The sequence below is a fragment of the Erpetoichthys calabaricus genome, chromosome 1, assembly GCF_900747795.2.
Source record: "Erpetoichthys calabaricus chromosome 1, fErpCal1.3, whole genome shotgun sequence".
In the NCBI taxonomy this organism is placed as follows: domain Eukaryota; kingdom Metazoa; phylum Chordata; class Cladistia; order Polypteriformes; family Polypteridae; genus Erpetoichthys; species Erpetoichthys calabaricus.
Genome location: NC_041394.2, coordinates 26,797,204 through 26,811,469, shown reverse-complemented (window position 1 = coordinate 26,811,469; position 14,266 = coordinate 26,797,204). Strand labels below are relative to the sequence as shown.

Here is a 14,266-nt window from a genome sequence, read left to right as displayed (position 1 = left end):
ACCTCCCAATCGGTTCTCTGGAAGCAGTCCTGCAACTGTTGGGAGGCCTCCTCGGGCCATATGGTAACAGTCCTGGTCATAATGGGAGCTTGTTTCCTGAGGGGAGTATATGCAGGGATTAGAAGCAGAGATGTATAATCAGACTGGCCAAGGTGTGCTAGGGGTTTAGCCCTATAGGCCTGTCTGATGTTTGTGTACAACTTGTCCAGTGTTTTTACTCCCCTGGTTGCACACTTTATGTGTTGATGGAATTGAGGGAGAACTGCTTTCAGATCTACATGATTAAAGTCCCCAGAAATGATGTGAACAGCCTCAGGATACTTGCTCTGTTTACTGCTGATGGTGTCATGCAAAAGCCCCAGAGCCGAGTTAGCATTAGCATCAGGTGCTATGTACACAGCAGTTAGCAGTATAGCATTGAATTCACGGGGGAGGTATATGGGTCTGCATTTAATTGTCATAAACTCCACGTCTGGAGAGCAGTGTCTGGTGACTATGGTGGAATTTGTGCACCAGCTATTGTTCACATAAATGCACAGCCCCCCTCCTCTCTTCTTACCGGATTGCTCTGTCCTGTCTTGCCGGTGTGCTGTGTGGCCTGCTATCTCGATCGCCGTGTCCGGTATGAGTGGATTAAGCCACGTCTCCGTGATCAGCAATATGCAGCAGTCCCTGATGATCTTTTCCGTTGCAATCCGCAGCTGCCACTCGTCCAGTTTGTTTGCCAGCGACCTCACATTTGAGGAGAAAATGCTTGGAAGCGGTGGTTTGTGTGGCTGCTTCCTTAGCCTCACTAGCACGCCGCCTCGGCACCCCCTCTTTTGTTTACGTTCTTTGCGCCGCCGCCGGCTCCTCGAAGCTGGGATTGTAATCCACGGAGAGCCCGGTGTTCGTGCGATGTCGTCCGGAATGTTGTGGACGCGGAGAAACTCGGAGGTCGAGCAACTCTCGCTCCGTAAACCGATAAGATAAAATATCCTGCCGGCTATACGTGTATTTATCCAGGCAGGGTGGAAAAAACACAATCTGAGTCGGAGAGCACACAGCCGCAGCGTCTAAGCGCGCCGCCATTGTAGAGCTTATGCCCCATTGTAGAGCTTATGCTGATTAACCTAACCTGCAACTCTTTGGGATGTGAAAAGTACCCATTAACTAAAACAGATGTCCTTAGATATATTTTTACATTAAAACAATTTTTAACCACACATATAAACTGAACATGTAAATAAACAACCTGTGATGGATCACCTATGATTTAAGTTTAAATTTCAAAAACACTCAAAATGCTACTTTCTGCAGTAAGCTGGTCCTAGCTGTTTCATCATAGTACTGAATCAAAAGAAATGTTTTTTTTCATTTTTAACATGTGTGCATATCAAGACTTGATCTTCATTAAAAGATTTGTGTAAATGCAACTTGTGTAGATGCATTACCATGGAAAACTATTTTCTTTTCACTGTGACCCTAAACTTTAGTTCTGTGTTATGTGGAAGCATTTACACCAAATAATAGTATTATTTAACATTTTATCTGGAGATACTACAGGCAGAATAGCAGTGAAGGCAAAGTATTCATTTATTCAATACAACATAACATACTAAATACCATAAGGAGCACAGGCAGAACAAGTACTACATAAAGAACACAACCTGGACTCATAGCTGGAGTCATTTTAAGGTGCTCTTTACTTCAGGTAGTGACATTCTTCATTACAGAGCCTATCTAGAGCCACACACCAACTTATGTCAATCTTAAATGTAAAGAAGAAATGACCTCCCACCCAAAGTTAATGCCTGGTTTGATTTTTTTCCCTATCTACTATGCATGGCCATGCTGTGAGTGCTGAGTCACGATTCCTTGTTATCCTTTAAAGCACTCAGTAAACAATCAATGTATAAACTGAACCCTTTGTAAGACAGAAGATAAATTAATTCTTAAACCATAACCTGACCAATAAGAATGCTAAATAAAGACAAACTGTTAAACCATAAACAAATCAAGCAGTTCCAGTTATGTCAGTTCAGTCTGTGTGGCAAAGTCCATGTAATTCCTCCTATGGTCGCACCTCCATAATCAGAATGGTGCAATTCAGTTGCAAATTTTTTAAACTTATGTTGGAACTTGCTTTCATCCAGATATCAATCCCACATTTACCACAGCCTAAAAATAGGGGATGATCAGGTATAAAAAATTAGAACAATATTACAGATGATCCTGGAAGAACAGTGTCTTATTTAAACCTCAGATATTTAGTTGGCTTGCTCTATTGTTGTTGAAGTGTGTGTGTTATCACCATGTTTTAGCTCAAGACAGCTTTCTGTGGTCTGCAGAAAGAAGGTTATATATGCCTAGGAGTCCGAGAAGGGATTTAAAATGATTTTCAGACAACTGGACACTAATCATTCAACTGTCCAGAAGATTTGAAACACAGGCCAACTTATCCAGACCAGTCTGCTCTAGCAAGCTTATCCCGAGAGCAGAACACAAGGCACTGGAAGAAGAACACCAGAATGTCACCTCAGGATCTACAGGCAGCTCTTACCACTTCTATTGGTAGCGTCATGCACTTTGAGATCAGAAAGAAGGTGCATATATTAGATCTACATGAAAGGTATGCTAGAAGGACACCTTTGCTGTCCAGGAAAAACATCAGGGCAAGATTTAAGTTTGACCATGACCACCTAGGCAACGACTGGAATCTCTGAAACAATGTGTTCTGGACAGATAAAGCAAACATAGTTATTTGGCCACAGTACCAAATGACACATTTCGTAAAAACCAAAGATAACATTTGACCAATTGAACCAGAAATCAACTTTAAAGCATTGATGGTGGGAATGTTGTGGTTTGTGGCTGCTTTGCTGCATCCAGGCCTGGACAACTCATCATCATAGAATCCACTATTAATTCTTTATTCTCAAACGCCCACTGGGACAATAATGTGAGACCATTGATCAGAGGATTGAAACTCAAACGAACAAGGATTTTGCAACATTAGCTGAAAAGAAAGAAATGAAGTATTCTAGAATGGTGAAGTCAAACCCAGGATCTGAATCCCATCGAGATGCTGTGGGGTAATTTGAAACTGGCTATGCATGCAAGAAAAAGTTGGATGAGAATTAGCACCTCTAAATCTGAGGTCATGGTTCTAAGCAGGAAAAAGATGGATTGCTATCTCCAGATTGGGGATGAAGTGCTGCCTCAAGCAAAGGAGTTTAATGTGTACCTTGCGGTCTTGCTTATGAGTGAGAGAAAAAGGGAGTGAGAGATTGACAGGTGGACTGAAGCAGTGTCCATGTTCTGGTCTACTGTGGTGAAGAGAGAGCTAAGCTGAAAGGCAAGGCTCTTGATTTACTGTCTATCTATGCTCTGCGCCTCACCTATGGTCATCAGCGTTTGGTGACCAAAATAGATAGATTGCGGATACAAGCAGCATAAATGAGCCTCTTTCACAAGGTGTCTGGGCTCTGCCTTAAGAGACAGAGCGAGGAGGGCAGACATTCTGGAGGGTTTCAAAGTATACCTGCTGCTCCTTTGCATCGAAAGGAGCGAGTAGAGGTGATTTGGGTACCTGATTAGGATGCCTCCTTCTCGAGCATGTCCATCTGGTAAGAGACCTTGAGGCAGACTCAAGATACGATGGAAGATTATATGTCTCAACTGGCCAATAGAATTCCCATATTATTTGGAGTTTAGAGGAATAATGTTTGAGCATTAGGGGCTCTGCGATGTCTTAAAAGTTCATATCAATGTTACTTCTTTAGGGGTGCTGGGGGTAAAAATCATGGAATGAGAGATGCTTGTTGATTATTAACAATTAGCTGCTCTACCAATGTACCACGGAAAGTGTCACAACTCCATACACATAGCGGCATATGCTAATGTTATTACGATGACTCAAAGGTGACTCATTCCAAGTTTATTTAAAATTGCTGCAAATCAAATTCTGTATTGGCATGAAACTATAAAATTCTGCCTCATCAATAAATGAATTTCAAAAAATATCTACCAATAGGAAGCTAGAAATTACTAATTACTTTTACTTTACAGTGTCCTCAGTTGTTTTCTTTCTACCATCTTCTGAACAAAAAAACAAAAGAAAAAAAATAAAGCACGAATCGGCATGCGTTGTACTTTATTGCTTTTCATTGTGACTTGGCAATAGCACATTTTGCTTTTTGTTATCATGTGTGCTAAAGACATGCTGCAAAAAATGCATTAACGTTGAATGTTAATTGGTATTGCAACTTGCAATGTACAATGGCATTGGCACTGGCAAGGCAATGCTTTTTCACATAGTGTAGTCAGTTTATTTCAGTTTTGTTAACTCATGTTCACAGTACAATTACATTTGTATTTGTCTTGAAGTGGTAACAAATTTCTGTCAGTATTCTATTTAATCAGTATCTTGTTCCTCCTCCCAATTCATTATTTCTTTTACATGACAGAGTGGAGGACTCCCTCCCACTTGGAGGTCGGAGTGCATGTATATTATTACAAATTGGGGGTGTGGTCATCTTGAAACTATGAGTGCCGTGATACACTAACATTTAATCGAAGGTTGGGGGAATCCCTGAAGCTTCGAGCATCATCATGTAACCATTTTCCTTGTTTAGCACACAAATCTCGGTTCGAATCCCCGTCACTGCCAAAAGAGATCCTACTCTGCTGGGCCCTTGAGCAAGGCCCTTAACCTGTAATTGCTCCAGGGGCGCTGTACAATGGCTGACCCTGCGCTCTGACCCCAAGGGGTATGCGAAAACTAACAAATTCCTAATACAAGAAATTGTATAAGGCGAAATAAAGAACAAAAAAAAAAAATCTGAGTGCATTCCACCACCTGAATGAACAGCTTCAGGAGACCCTTTAAAATGGTCAAATTTGCCAACATCGCAAAAATAATTTTAACTTGTTTGGCCATTATGACCGATCATGTTAAGGACAGGTAGTAACCTAAAAGACTGATATAAAGAGCAAGAAACCATAGGCACTATGGGTCTGCAAGCACTGTAATGCTACAAATAAACCTGCACTCTTTCCATTCAGGAAATTTTTGCAAATGTTTGGAGCCACTTGACAATTTTTATTTACACCAACAATGTGCCCAGCAAATTGACGATGAAAGATATCACATTGGCTCAGGTGTACTGGGCATCTTTGCTCAGACTGCTGTCCCTGTGACACATACCTGGATAAGCGGCGTTAAATGAATAGATGATTGAATTTATGTGCATGCAAGACACCATTTAAACATTGCACAGCTGAAAGAATTCTTTAGAGAGGAGTGGGAATAACTTTCTCCCAGTCGACGACAGAGACTGCTAGACAGTTACAGGAAATGCCTAACTGAGGTTGTTTCTGCCAAAGAGAGCAATAGCAGCTATTAAAGCAAAGGGTGCTCTTATTGTTTCCATAGATGGAAATGTATATCTGTTTATTTTTTTGCTGAATAAATTATTGCAAAGTTACATTTTCATTGTTTTTTTTCCAAGTTACATCACCTTTACCTAAAAATACTGCATAAATAAGATCAAAGCTTGGTGTGTCCACATTGTTTTTCACACAACTGTATAGTGCTAAATCTGCTCTTGAACTTCACTATCATTTTTAGGAAGAAAAATTTGTACTGTCATAAAAATAACCAAATTACATATTATGATAACATGCATGAATGTAGTCTGTTGCAATTGTTAATGTTTGGCTTTGCCAAGGTAAGTTGTTATTATAAGAAAGGTTAGCGTTTAGAGCAAAGGAGCACAATTCTGGCCCTGGAGAGTCACAATGACTAGAGCTTTTTACTGCAATTGATCTATTGATTAGGTGAGTTGTTTTTAATATTTATTTTAATCGAATCCTAGTTTAATTAACTTCATGCTGACTTGTTTCTACACTGTGTGTCATGGATAGCCATATTAATCGAATTACTAAGGGTAATTCTAAGATAGGATGACAATATTGACCTTGAAATGTGGGTATGGTATAGCTGTGACTCGGTGTTCAGTTTTGATTAAATTTTTCATATATTCAGAACACTACTTAAATGCCAGAATAAGAATATATTCCAGTATCTTTCAACTACATTAACTCTGCTTTCGCTGCCACTCAGACCATACAGGCCACGATATTGCTGCACTGTAGAGGAAGAAATGTACCTAACAGGATGACATCCACTCTTCACAAACTCAAAAAAAAATGCTATACAGTAATCCCTCGCTATATCGCGCTTCGCCTTTCGCGGCTTCACTCCATCGCGGATTTTATATGTAAGCATATTTAAATATATATCGCGGATTTTTTGCTGGTTCGCGGATTTCTGCGGACAATGGGTCTTTTAATTTCTGGTACATGCTTCCTCAGTTGGTTTGCCCAGTTGATTTCATACAAGGGACGCTATTGGCAGATGGCTGAGAAGCTACCCGGCTTACTTTTCTGTCTCTCTTGCGCTGACTTTCTCTGATCCTGACGTAGGGGGATTGAGCAGGGGGGGCTGTTCGCACACCTAGACAATAAGGACGCTCGTCTAAAAATGCTGAAAGATTATCTTCACGTTGCTATCTTTTGTGCAGCTGCTTCCTGAAACGACATGCTGCACTGTGCTTCGCATACTTAAAAGCTCGAAGGGCACGTATTGATTTTTGATTGAAAAACAAACTCTGTCTCTCTCTCTCTCTCTTCCTGCTCCTGACGGAGGGGGTGTGAGCTGCCGCCTTCAACAGCTTTGTGCCGCCTTCAACAGCTTTGTGCCGCGGTGCTTCACATACTTAAAAGCAAACAGCCCTATTGATTTGCTTGCTTTCCTCTGTCTTTCTGACAGACTTTGCTCCTGACGCGCACTCCTTTGAAGAGGAAAATATGTTTGCATTCTTTTACTTGTGAGACGGAACTGTCATCTCTGTCTTGTCATGGAGCACAGTTTAAACTTTTGAAAAAGAGACAAATGTTTGTTTGCAGTGTTTGAATAACGTTCCTGTCTCTCTACAACCTCCTGTGTTTCTGCGCAAATCTGTGACCCAAGCATGACAATATAAAAATAACCATATAAACATATGGTTTCTACTTCGCGGATTTTCTTATTTCGCGGGTGGCTCTGGAACGCAACCCCCGCGATGGAGGAGGGATTACTGTATAATGCTACGGTCAGCTATCCTATCACAAAAGCAAAGTTGCAAAATGTTCATTCTTAGCTGAAAATATTGGGCTGGTCATTCTCTGCCAGAGGACTGTACCTTTCACTTAAAGAGACTGAAGAACCCATGACCTTAGAAACTGAAAATCTGACTGATATTATCCTGTCTCTTTTGGATACAACTGATGTGTTCAGTGATTAAACATAGTATATAAATGTATAGCTGGTGAGGAGTAATGTGCTGCATATCCTCATTGTAATGTTTTCATGTGTTATTGGAGCGAGACTTTAAAATTACATTCTCAAAATTGTTTAGTCCTATTCACTTTCCAAGAAGATTACCAGAGCATATCCCAGTTGCACTAGGCATACGGTAATAAACACTACTGGATACTGCAATTATCCATCACTCACACAGTAATAATTTTGGAATTACCAATTAATCTTATCTGCCCCTATTTCAGAATATGGGAAAAAAAAGAATAGCCAGCAGAAAACCCACAAGGAAACAGGGAGAATGTGCAAATTCCACATAGACAACAACCAGGAGAGAGAGATCTGAACACAATGCTGGGTTCACGTGATGGCACAGTAACACACTGTGTCACAATGCCATCCTCAGAATAAGAAATTAGATGTATTTTTTTTAAATAACCAAGAACACCAAAAACATCTAGCTACCATACTCTAATGTAAAAATGCTTACTTAATACATCTCACAACTTGCTGCAGCTAAAAAATAAGACTGTTCTGTTCTTGATAAACCTACTTCATTTACCAGAAAGAGAGAAAAGGTGATGTAGGACCATGAATCCAGACTCTAGAGCAAACATTGTGTGATGCACACTGTTCTCTTTGTTTGTTTCATATCCTTTAAAGAGCTACTGCCACACCAATCTGTGATGGAACAAACACTGATCTAGAACATTTTTGCAAAAGTAGTTTTTAAATCTGGTAATGTTCAATGAAGATACACAACTGTGACAAAAAAAAACCCCACAAAAACACAAAAAAAACCAACTGTAGAAAAAGTGAGTCTAAGTCTAATTTACACTAGCATTAGTTCAGTGAAATAAATCTGCTTTCTACAGAATACATAAATGAAATGTATAACACAATGTAGAAGCTATTAAACAAAAAGTTAAATTAACCCAGAGGTCAACAAGACACAAACCTACTTCTGATGAAGAGATCGGTTAATGTGAAAAGCAGTAGCAAGTGTAGTCCCCTCTAATCAGAATTGAGCATCCTTGCTCTAGAAGATAAATACTATATTCAAATAAAAATACTTACCAAATATACTCACGGATAAGTCAGAACTTGATTTTACAGTATAATTTCTGGTATTTTATAATGTCGTCGATATAAGTTGAGTGCGGAAAACTCACGCTATTGGTACAAGGGATTATGATATGCTAAAGCCCACCTGAGAAAGTAACCACAGAGCACACTGCCTTTTATTTCTATGTGGGTGCAGCAATGTGCTGTATCAGAGTGTGCTCCTAACCTCTCTCTCTATTGTGCCTACGTGACCACACAGTAATACCCAAACTATTCCGAAGCAAAGTTTGCACTGATTTGTTGTTTTTTTTTTTTTTGTATCTCACACCCTCATACATCTTTATCATAAGAGCATCCCTTATCTATGATGGAGCATTCGATCAGAAGAAATATGAAGCTGGTTTTAAATTAAACATTGTTGAAGTAGCGAAAGAAATTGGTAACTGTGCTGCTGCAACAAAATTCGATGCATCTTAGAAAATGATGCGAGACTGGAGGAGGCAAGAAGATGTAAAAAAATAAATAAATAAAATAATTAAGTGTCGCATTTTTGAACAGGCATACAATTTTATGATTTATTTTTTGGGTTTCAAAACCCGACTTATACATGAGTATATACAGTAAATATTTTAGAATAATATAACCGGTTGTGCTTCACGTTTCATTGATTGATTGATTGATTGATTGATTGATTGATAGATTGATAACTTTATTAATCCCAAGGGGAAATTCACATACTCCAGCAGCACCTTACTGATACAAAAAAAACTATTAAAGATTGATAATAATGCAGGTAAAAAAACAGACAATAACTTTATATAATGTTAACGTTTACCCCCCCGGGTGGAATTGAAGAATTGCATAGTTTGGGGGAGGAACGATTTTCTCAGTCTGTCAGTGGAGCAGGACAGTGACAGCAGTCTGTCGCTGAAGCTGCTCCTCTGTCTAGAAATGACACCGTTTAGTGGATGCAGTGGATTTTCCATAATTGATAGGAGCCTGCTGAGCGCCCATCGCTCTGCCACAGATGTCAAACTGTCTAGCTCCATGCCAACAATATAGCCTGCCTTCCTCACCAGTTTGTCCAGGCGTGCGGCGTCTTTTTTCTTAAATAGTCATAATCAGTGATCTCAAATCTAAATTGCTTGCAAAAACATGCAAAATTTGACTTTAGTGTCTTGGTACCTAAGTAACAAACTACAGGAATTACCAAGGAACATAGTTTCATTTTTTCATGTTTTTGTACTGATGTAGCAAAACTGTTGTAAGTTTCAGTCTCTCTAGTAGTGAGGACTGTAACAACTTTATGCAGAAAAAATGAAAGCCATGAAATAGTTACTAGTGGCTGCTACTGATATTACCTGCAGCTGGGCCATGACTTTGGATTGTACACCCTCATACTTCTGTGATTTCCAGAGTGCTTTTATTGGTTTTGGGCCAGTCTCTTCTCTTTCCATCTCCCTCTCTCTGCAGCGTCGCTGGATTTCTCGCATCCTTCGTACATTTTCCTTTTCATGATTTTTTGCCTCTTTTTCTGAAAAATATTACCAGTATTTTAATTTCTAATTAGGTACTATAATTAATCAATCTTCATCCTTAGAGTGAAATAAGAGAGAGGTTACTTCATTATCAGTGTGTAAATTAAGACAGATTGAATTCTAACTTGTACCCTGAAACCTGACAGATGTTAGGGAAAAAAAATGTTCACCTTGTTGCTGTAGCCATAGAGTAATAAGCAGTGATTTATGCAGTTCTACAGTCTGATCTGGATATTGATGAATTAGACAAATCACTACAGCATAATCTATACACATTTCTATCTTGTATTTTTCTTGTGAATGTAAAATCAATGCAACAAGACAGGAAATCAAAGATCTATATTTTAAAGTAGAAATAGTTTGCACACAAGTGTTTGAATTTCACCCTGCCAGAAAAAGTGAACCCATTTACTTAATCTAGACAAAGAGATTTTCGGGAAGAAATGCATTTAAAAGAGGCAACCAGTTTCACATGTAGCAAATTGGACATAGTTTACGTTAAACTTGAGTTCATAGTCCTAGTAAAAAATAACTACTTTTGAAAAGGAGAAATTGAAAACAGCTTATTAATAATAATAATATTAAAAAAAAATCACAAAAAAAAAAAACAAAATTTGATATGTATTAAGAATGAGTAACAAAAAAATAAATAGATATACTTGTCGGGTGGGCATCTATGTGTAAAGCAACTCCCTCCAGCTGCAAAAGATTGCCAACACTCCCTTTCTTGCTTCTCTCCAGGATGTCAGTGGCATTAGGGCGAACACGTGGTACAGGTGCAGGTCGTGCACTATAGCAGGCTGGGTATAATGTGGGATCAGGTGCCAGAGGTCCAGAGAGAAAATCCAGTTTAAGATCATTGCCTTCCAATCTTCCTCGTGCTGTTGTAGAAGCAAAAACACCACTTTCAATTTTTTTTTAATTTTAGTTAAAATGGTGGTACAGGCAAATTAGTTGTTTTGTGCAGAAGTGTGACTTATGATAAGAAAACACTAAGACAATTGTGACGAGGACAGGCCATTAAGCCTAGCAAGCTCCAACATCTTATTTAACTAGACTAAAATTACATCAAGCTAAGATTTGAGTCTCCATAAAAGCCTACTCTCCACTACACTACTAAGGTAATTTATTCAGTGTGTCTATGTGTGAAGAAAATCTTTCAAACATTTGTGTGAAATCTGTCCTGTGTTCTTGTTGAAGAATTTGTTTTAAAGTAACAACTGGGATCCACTGTACTTATTCCCTTCATAATTGTAAACATTTTAGTCAGGTCACATCTTAATTTCTGTTTGTTTAAACTGAAAAGGTTAATGTTCTTTATATTCTCCTCGCAGCTCATACCCCTCAGTCCTGAATCAGCCTAGTTGTTCTTCTTCTGGAGTTTTTCTAGAACTGCACAATCTTTTTTAATATGGAGACCAAAACAGTACACAGTGCGCCAGGTGAGGTATTGCATTACATAACTTAGGTATAACTTCCATGACTTAGTATTCTACACGTCATTAAGTATAACCTCGCATCCTGTTAGGCTTCCTGATCACTTCTGTACATCATCTTGATATACACAAGATAAGAGTGATTAGTCCACTGTGATTCCTAGATCCTTCTCATAAATTGTACTTTTAAGTTTCAGATCTCACACTGTGTTTTTAAACCTGACATTTCTACTTTCTATCTATAAGATCTTACATTTACTTATCTTACACTTCATATGCCACAAATCCGCCTAAGACCGTATGCTGTCCAAGTCCCTCTGTAATAGTTCGGCTGATTCTACAGTATATTGTCTGTTCCTCCACCTGGTTTGGTAAATTGTACTGTCTGTATTAGTTCTGTATTAAAAGCACTGATCCACAAGCGTTGCTTTTAACACTCGCCTAAAAAAGTTTCCCTCATCATAACCCTTTTTTCTTTGTGTGTTGGAGACAATTTTTTTACCCATCTACACACTGTGCCTTGAATTCTCACTTCTTTTAGTTTGATCACTAACCTTTCAGATGGTATGTTCTCAAAAGCCTTCTAAAAATCAAGATACATAATGATATATAATTTTATCAAATGCTTTAATTGCAGCGTTGAATTCTAATATATTAATGAAACACAACTTTCCCATTTGAAACCATGCTGAGTATTTGCTAATATACCTATTCCAGAGATGTGCTGCTCAGTCTTTTCCTTTAAAACTGCTTACATTAATTTTTTACCTCTGATGCATATTAAGCTTACTGGCCTACAGTTGCTTGGATCACCCTTTTCATACAGTGGGACAGTATTGGCTAGCCTGCAATCTTCAGGAATTTTCCCAGTATGTGGAGATTTTCAAAAATGTGCATCAATGATTTATACATATACTCACCAAAATCTTAAGCACTTAAGAATAAATTTTACCTGGTCCTGACGACTTGTTAGCTTTTGGTACTTCTCTACAATGTCTAAATCAGGGGTGGGCAGATTTAGTCTTGGAGGGTCCAGTGGCTGCAGGTTTTTGTTCCAACTCAATTGCTTAATAAGATGCACTTATTGTTCAAGTAACACTTCTGCTTCACTTTAGTTGCCTTGCTCGTTAAGATTTGGAACCCTTATTGCTGATTTCAATCTTAAACAGCTGTAGTCTTGGTTTTTAATTGCTCCTTATTAACAATAAGATGCAAATGACAAAAGAAACCAGCATTTCTCAATTTAGCTTGTTTCCATTTGTACCTGTGTGTATTTATCATGCACTATTGGGTTTAATTAAATACTTAAAAGTGAAGAGAAAAAAGTGAAACACTGAGAATAACTCGTTTGTTTTAGACTTCAGATCATTTGGATGATATCCATAGAAAGGAAAAAAAATCTAGGATATGAGCATGACCTGACACAGAGTTAAAGCGCTAGCAAGCCATGAAATTAAATAACTGACAAGGATTGGTTTTTAATTAAGCAACTGGGTTGGAACAAAAACCTGCAACCACTGCGGCTCTCCAGGACTGAATCTGCCCACCCATGGTCTAAATCATTAAAGACCTTATTAGTAGCCCTTGTTACTTTTTGGGAGATATCAACTTCTGTACAAAAATAAACTTCAGTAAAATGTAAGTTCAAAGCATTTGCTATTTCACAATCTATATATGAAACCTGCACCATTTCTACTCTTAATCTCCTTCTTGACCTTTTTAATATTTTTAAAATAATCTCTTTGATCTTCTTTCAACTTTTCTGCAATATTTCTCTCCAATTTGCCTTTAGCTTTCCTAATATCCTTCTTAATGGCTGATCTCATGCTCTCACCTGCCCTACAGCTGGAGTTATTGTTCTTACACTTCTTAAACAGCTGTTTTTTTCTTTTGCAACTTTTTTTTAATCTCCTTATTCATCCACCACAGGGATTTCTTTTTTTCTTACTGCTTCCACATTTTATATCATATGTGAAACAGTTTTAAATCTGCCCAACATCACCTCATTCATTATAGGTTTATCCCTATTTAGGCTTATTTTCTTTGCCACAACAGCTCAGAATTTGCTCTACTAAAATTAAACCATTTTTTGTTTTTGAATATGCACTCTGCCAAATACTCTAATGCATTCTATTATGATAGTTGGATCCTATTGGTTCAATCACATCTATACCCCGAATTCTATCCTGATTGGTTCAGAGCACAAAATCTAGACAGGGTTCCCTCCCTCCTCTCTTCCAAACCCCACCCGAAACAACCCAAAAAAAGTGGTTTCAAACATGGCATTAAAAACAGTTATTGATTACATCAAAAAACTCCTGTTCTTGTCCTCTACTATTTGTATGGCTAGCCCAGTGCCTGTTTAATATTTGGGTAATTCTATTTCCTCCTGACCATAACATATCCCTCTAAACTTGCCTTTTTAATGAAAATAACATTTTGAAATACATTAATTGAAGCATTTGTCAGTCATTTTAAAAATTATATTGGTAATAAACATATAGTCCTGATAACAACTACTACAATAGTTAAAGAGAAAAAGAAAAACGAAACTCTTACCAGACATAGGGCGCTTATAACTGTCAGGAAATAGTGTTGGATCGGGAGGTATTGGGCCACATATTTTTGATAGACCTTCTGACATTTTATATCTTCTACAATATCTGTAGATAAATATTAATTTTACTCACTTAAGTTACAGATTAAAGTATTCATTTCTCCATTATATACAATCCTGATATTATTAGTTAACATAATGTATCAACATATTTATCTGAAATAAAACGTAAATATCTACATATTTATATCTTAGATAGAATGTATCCACATTTCTAGTAACACCAATGTTGATAGTGTAATACTTTTAAGATATACAATATAGTTCT

At 38.0% G+C, this 14,266-nt stretch overlaps 1 protein-coding gene across 3 annotated transcripts in view; it reads right to left on the bottom strand.

Annotated features, from left to right (window-relative positions):
• The window catches only part of enkd1 (enkurin domain containing 1), a 44,930-nt gene that overhangs the window by 24,757 nt on the left and 5,907 nt on the right, over positions 1 to 14,266 (bottom strand). For all 3 annotated transcript variants that reach the window (XM_028796532.2, XM_028796540.2, XM_051932500.1), the window contains exons 2-4: positions 13,941 to 14,044; positions 10,605 to 10,826; positions 9,769 to 9,941 (exon numbers count right to left, since the gene is read on the bottom strand). In XM_028796532.2, coding sequence (XP_028652365.2) covers positions 9,769 to 9,941; positions 10,605 to 10,826; positions 13,941 to 14,025 — 480 coding nt within the window. In that variant the 5' untranslated portion in view covers positions 14,026 to 14,044. The remainder of the gene's footprint in view (positions 1 to 9,768; positions 9,942 to 10,604; positions 10,827 to 13,940; positions 14,045 to 14,266) is intronic.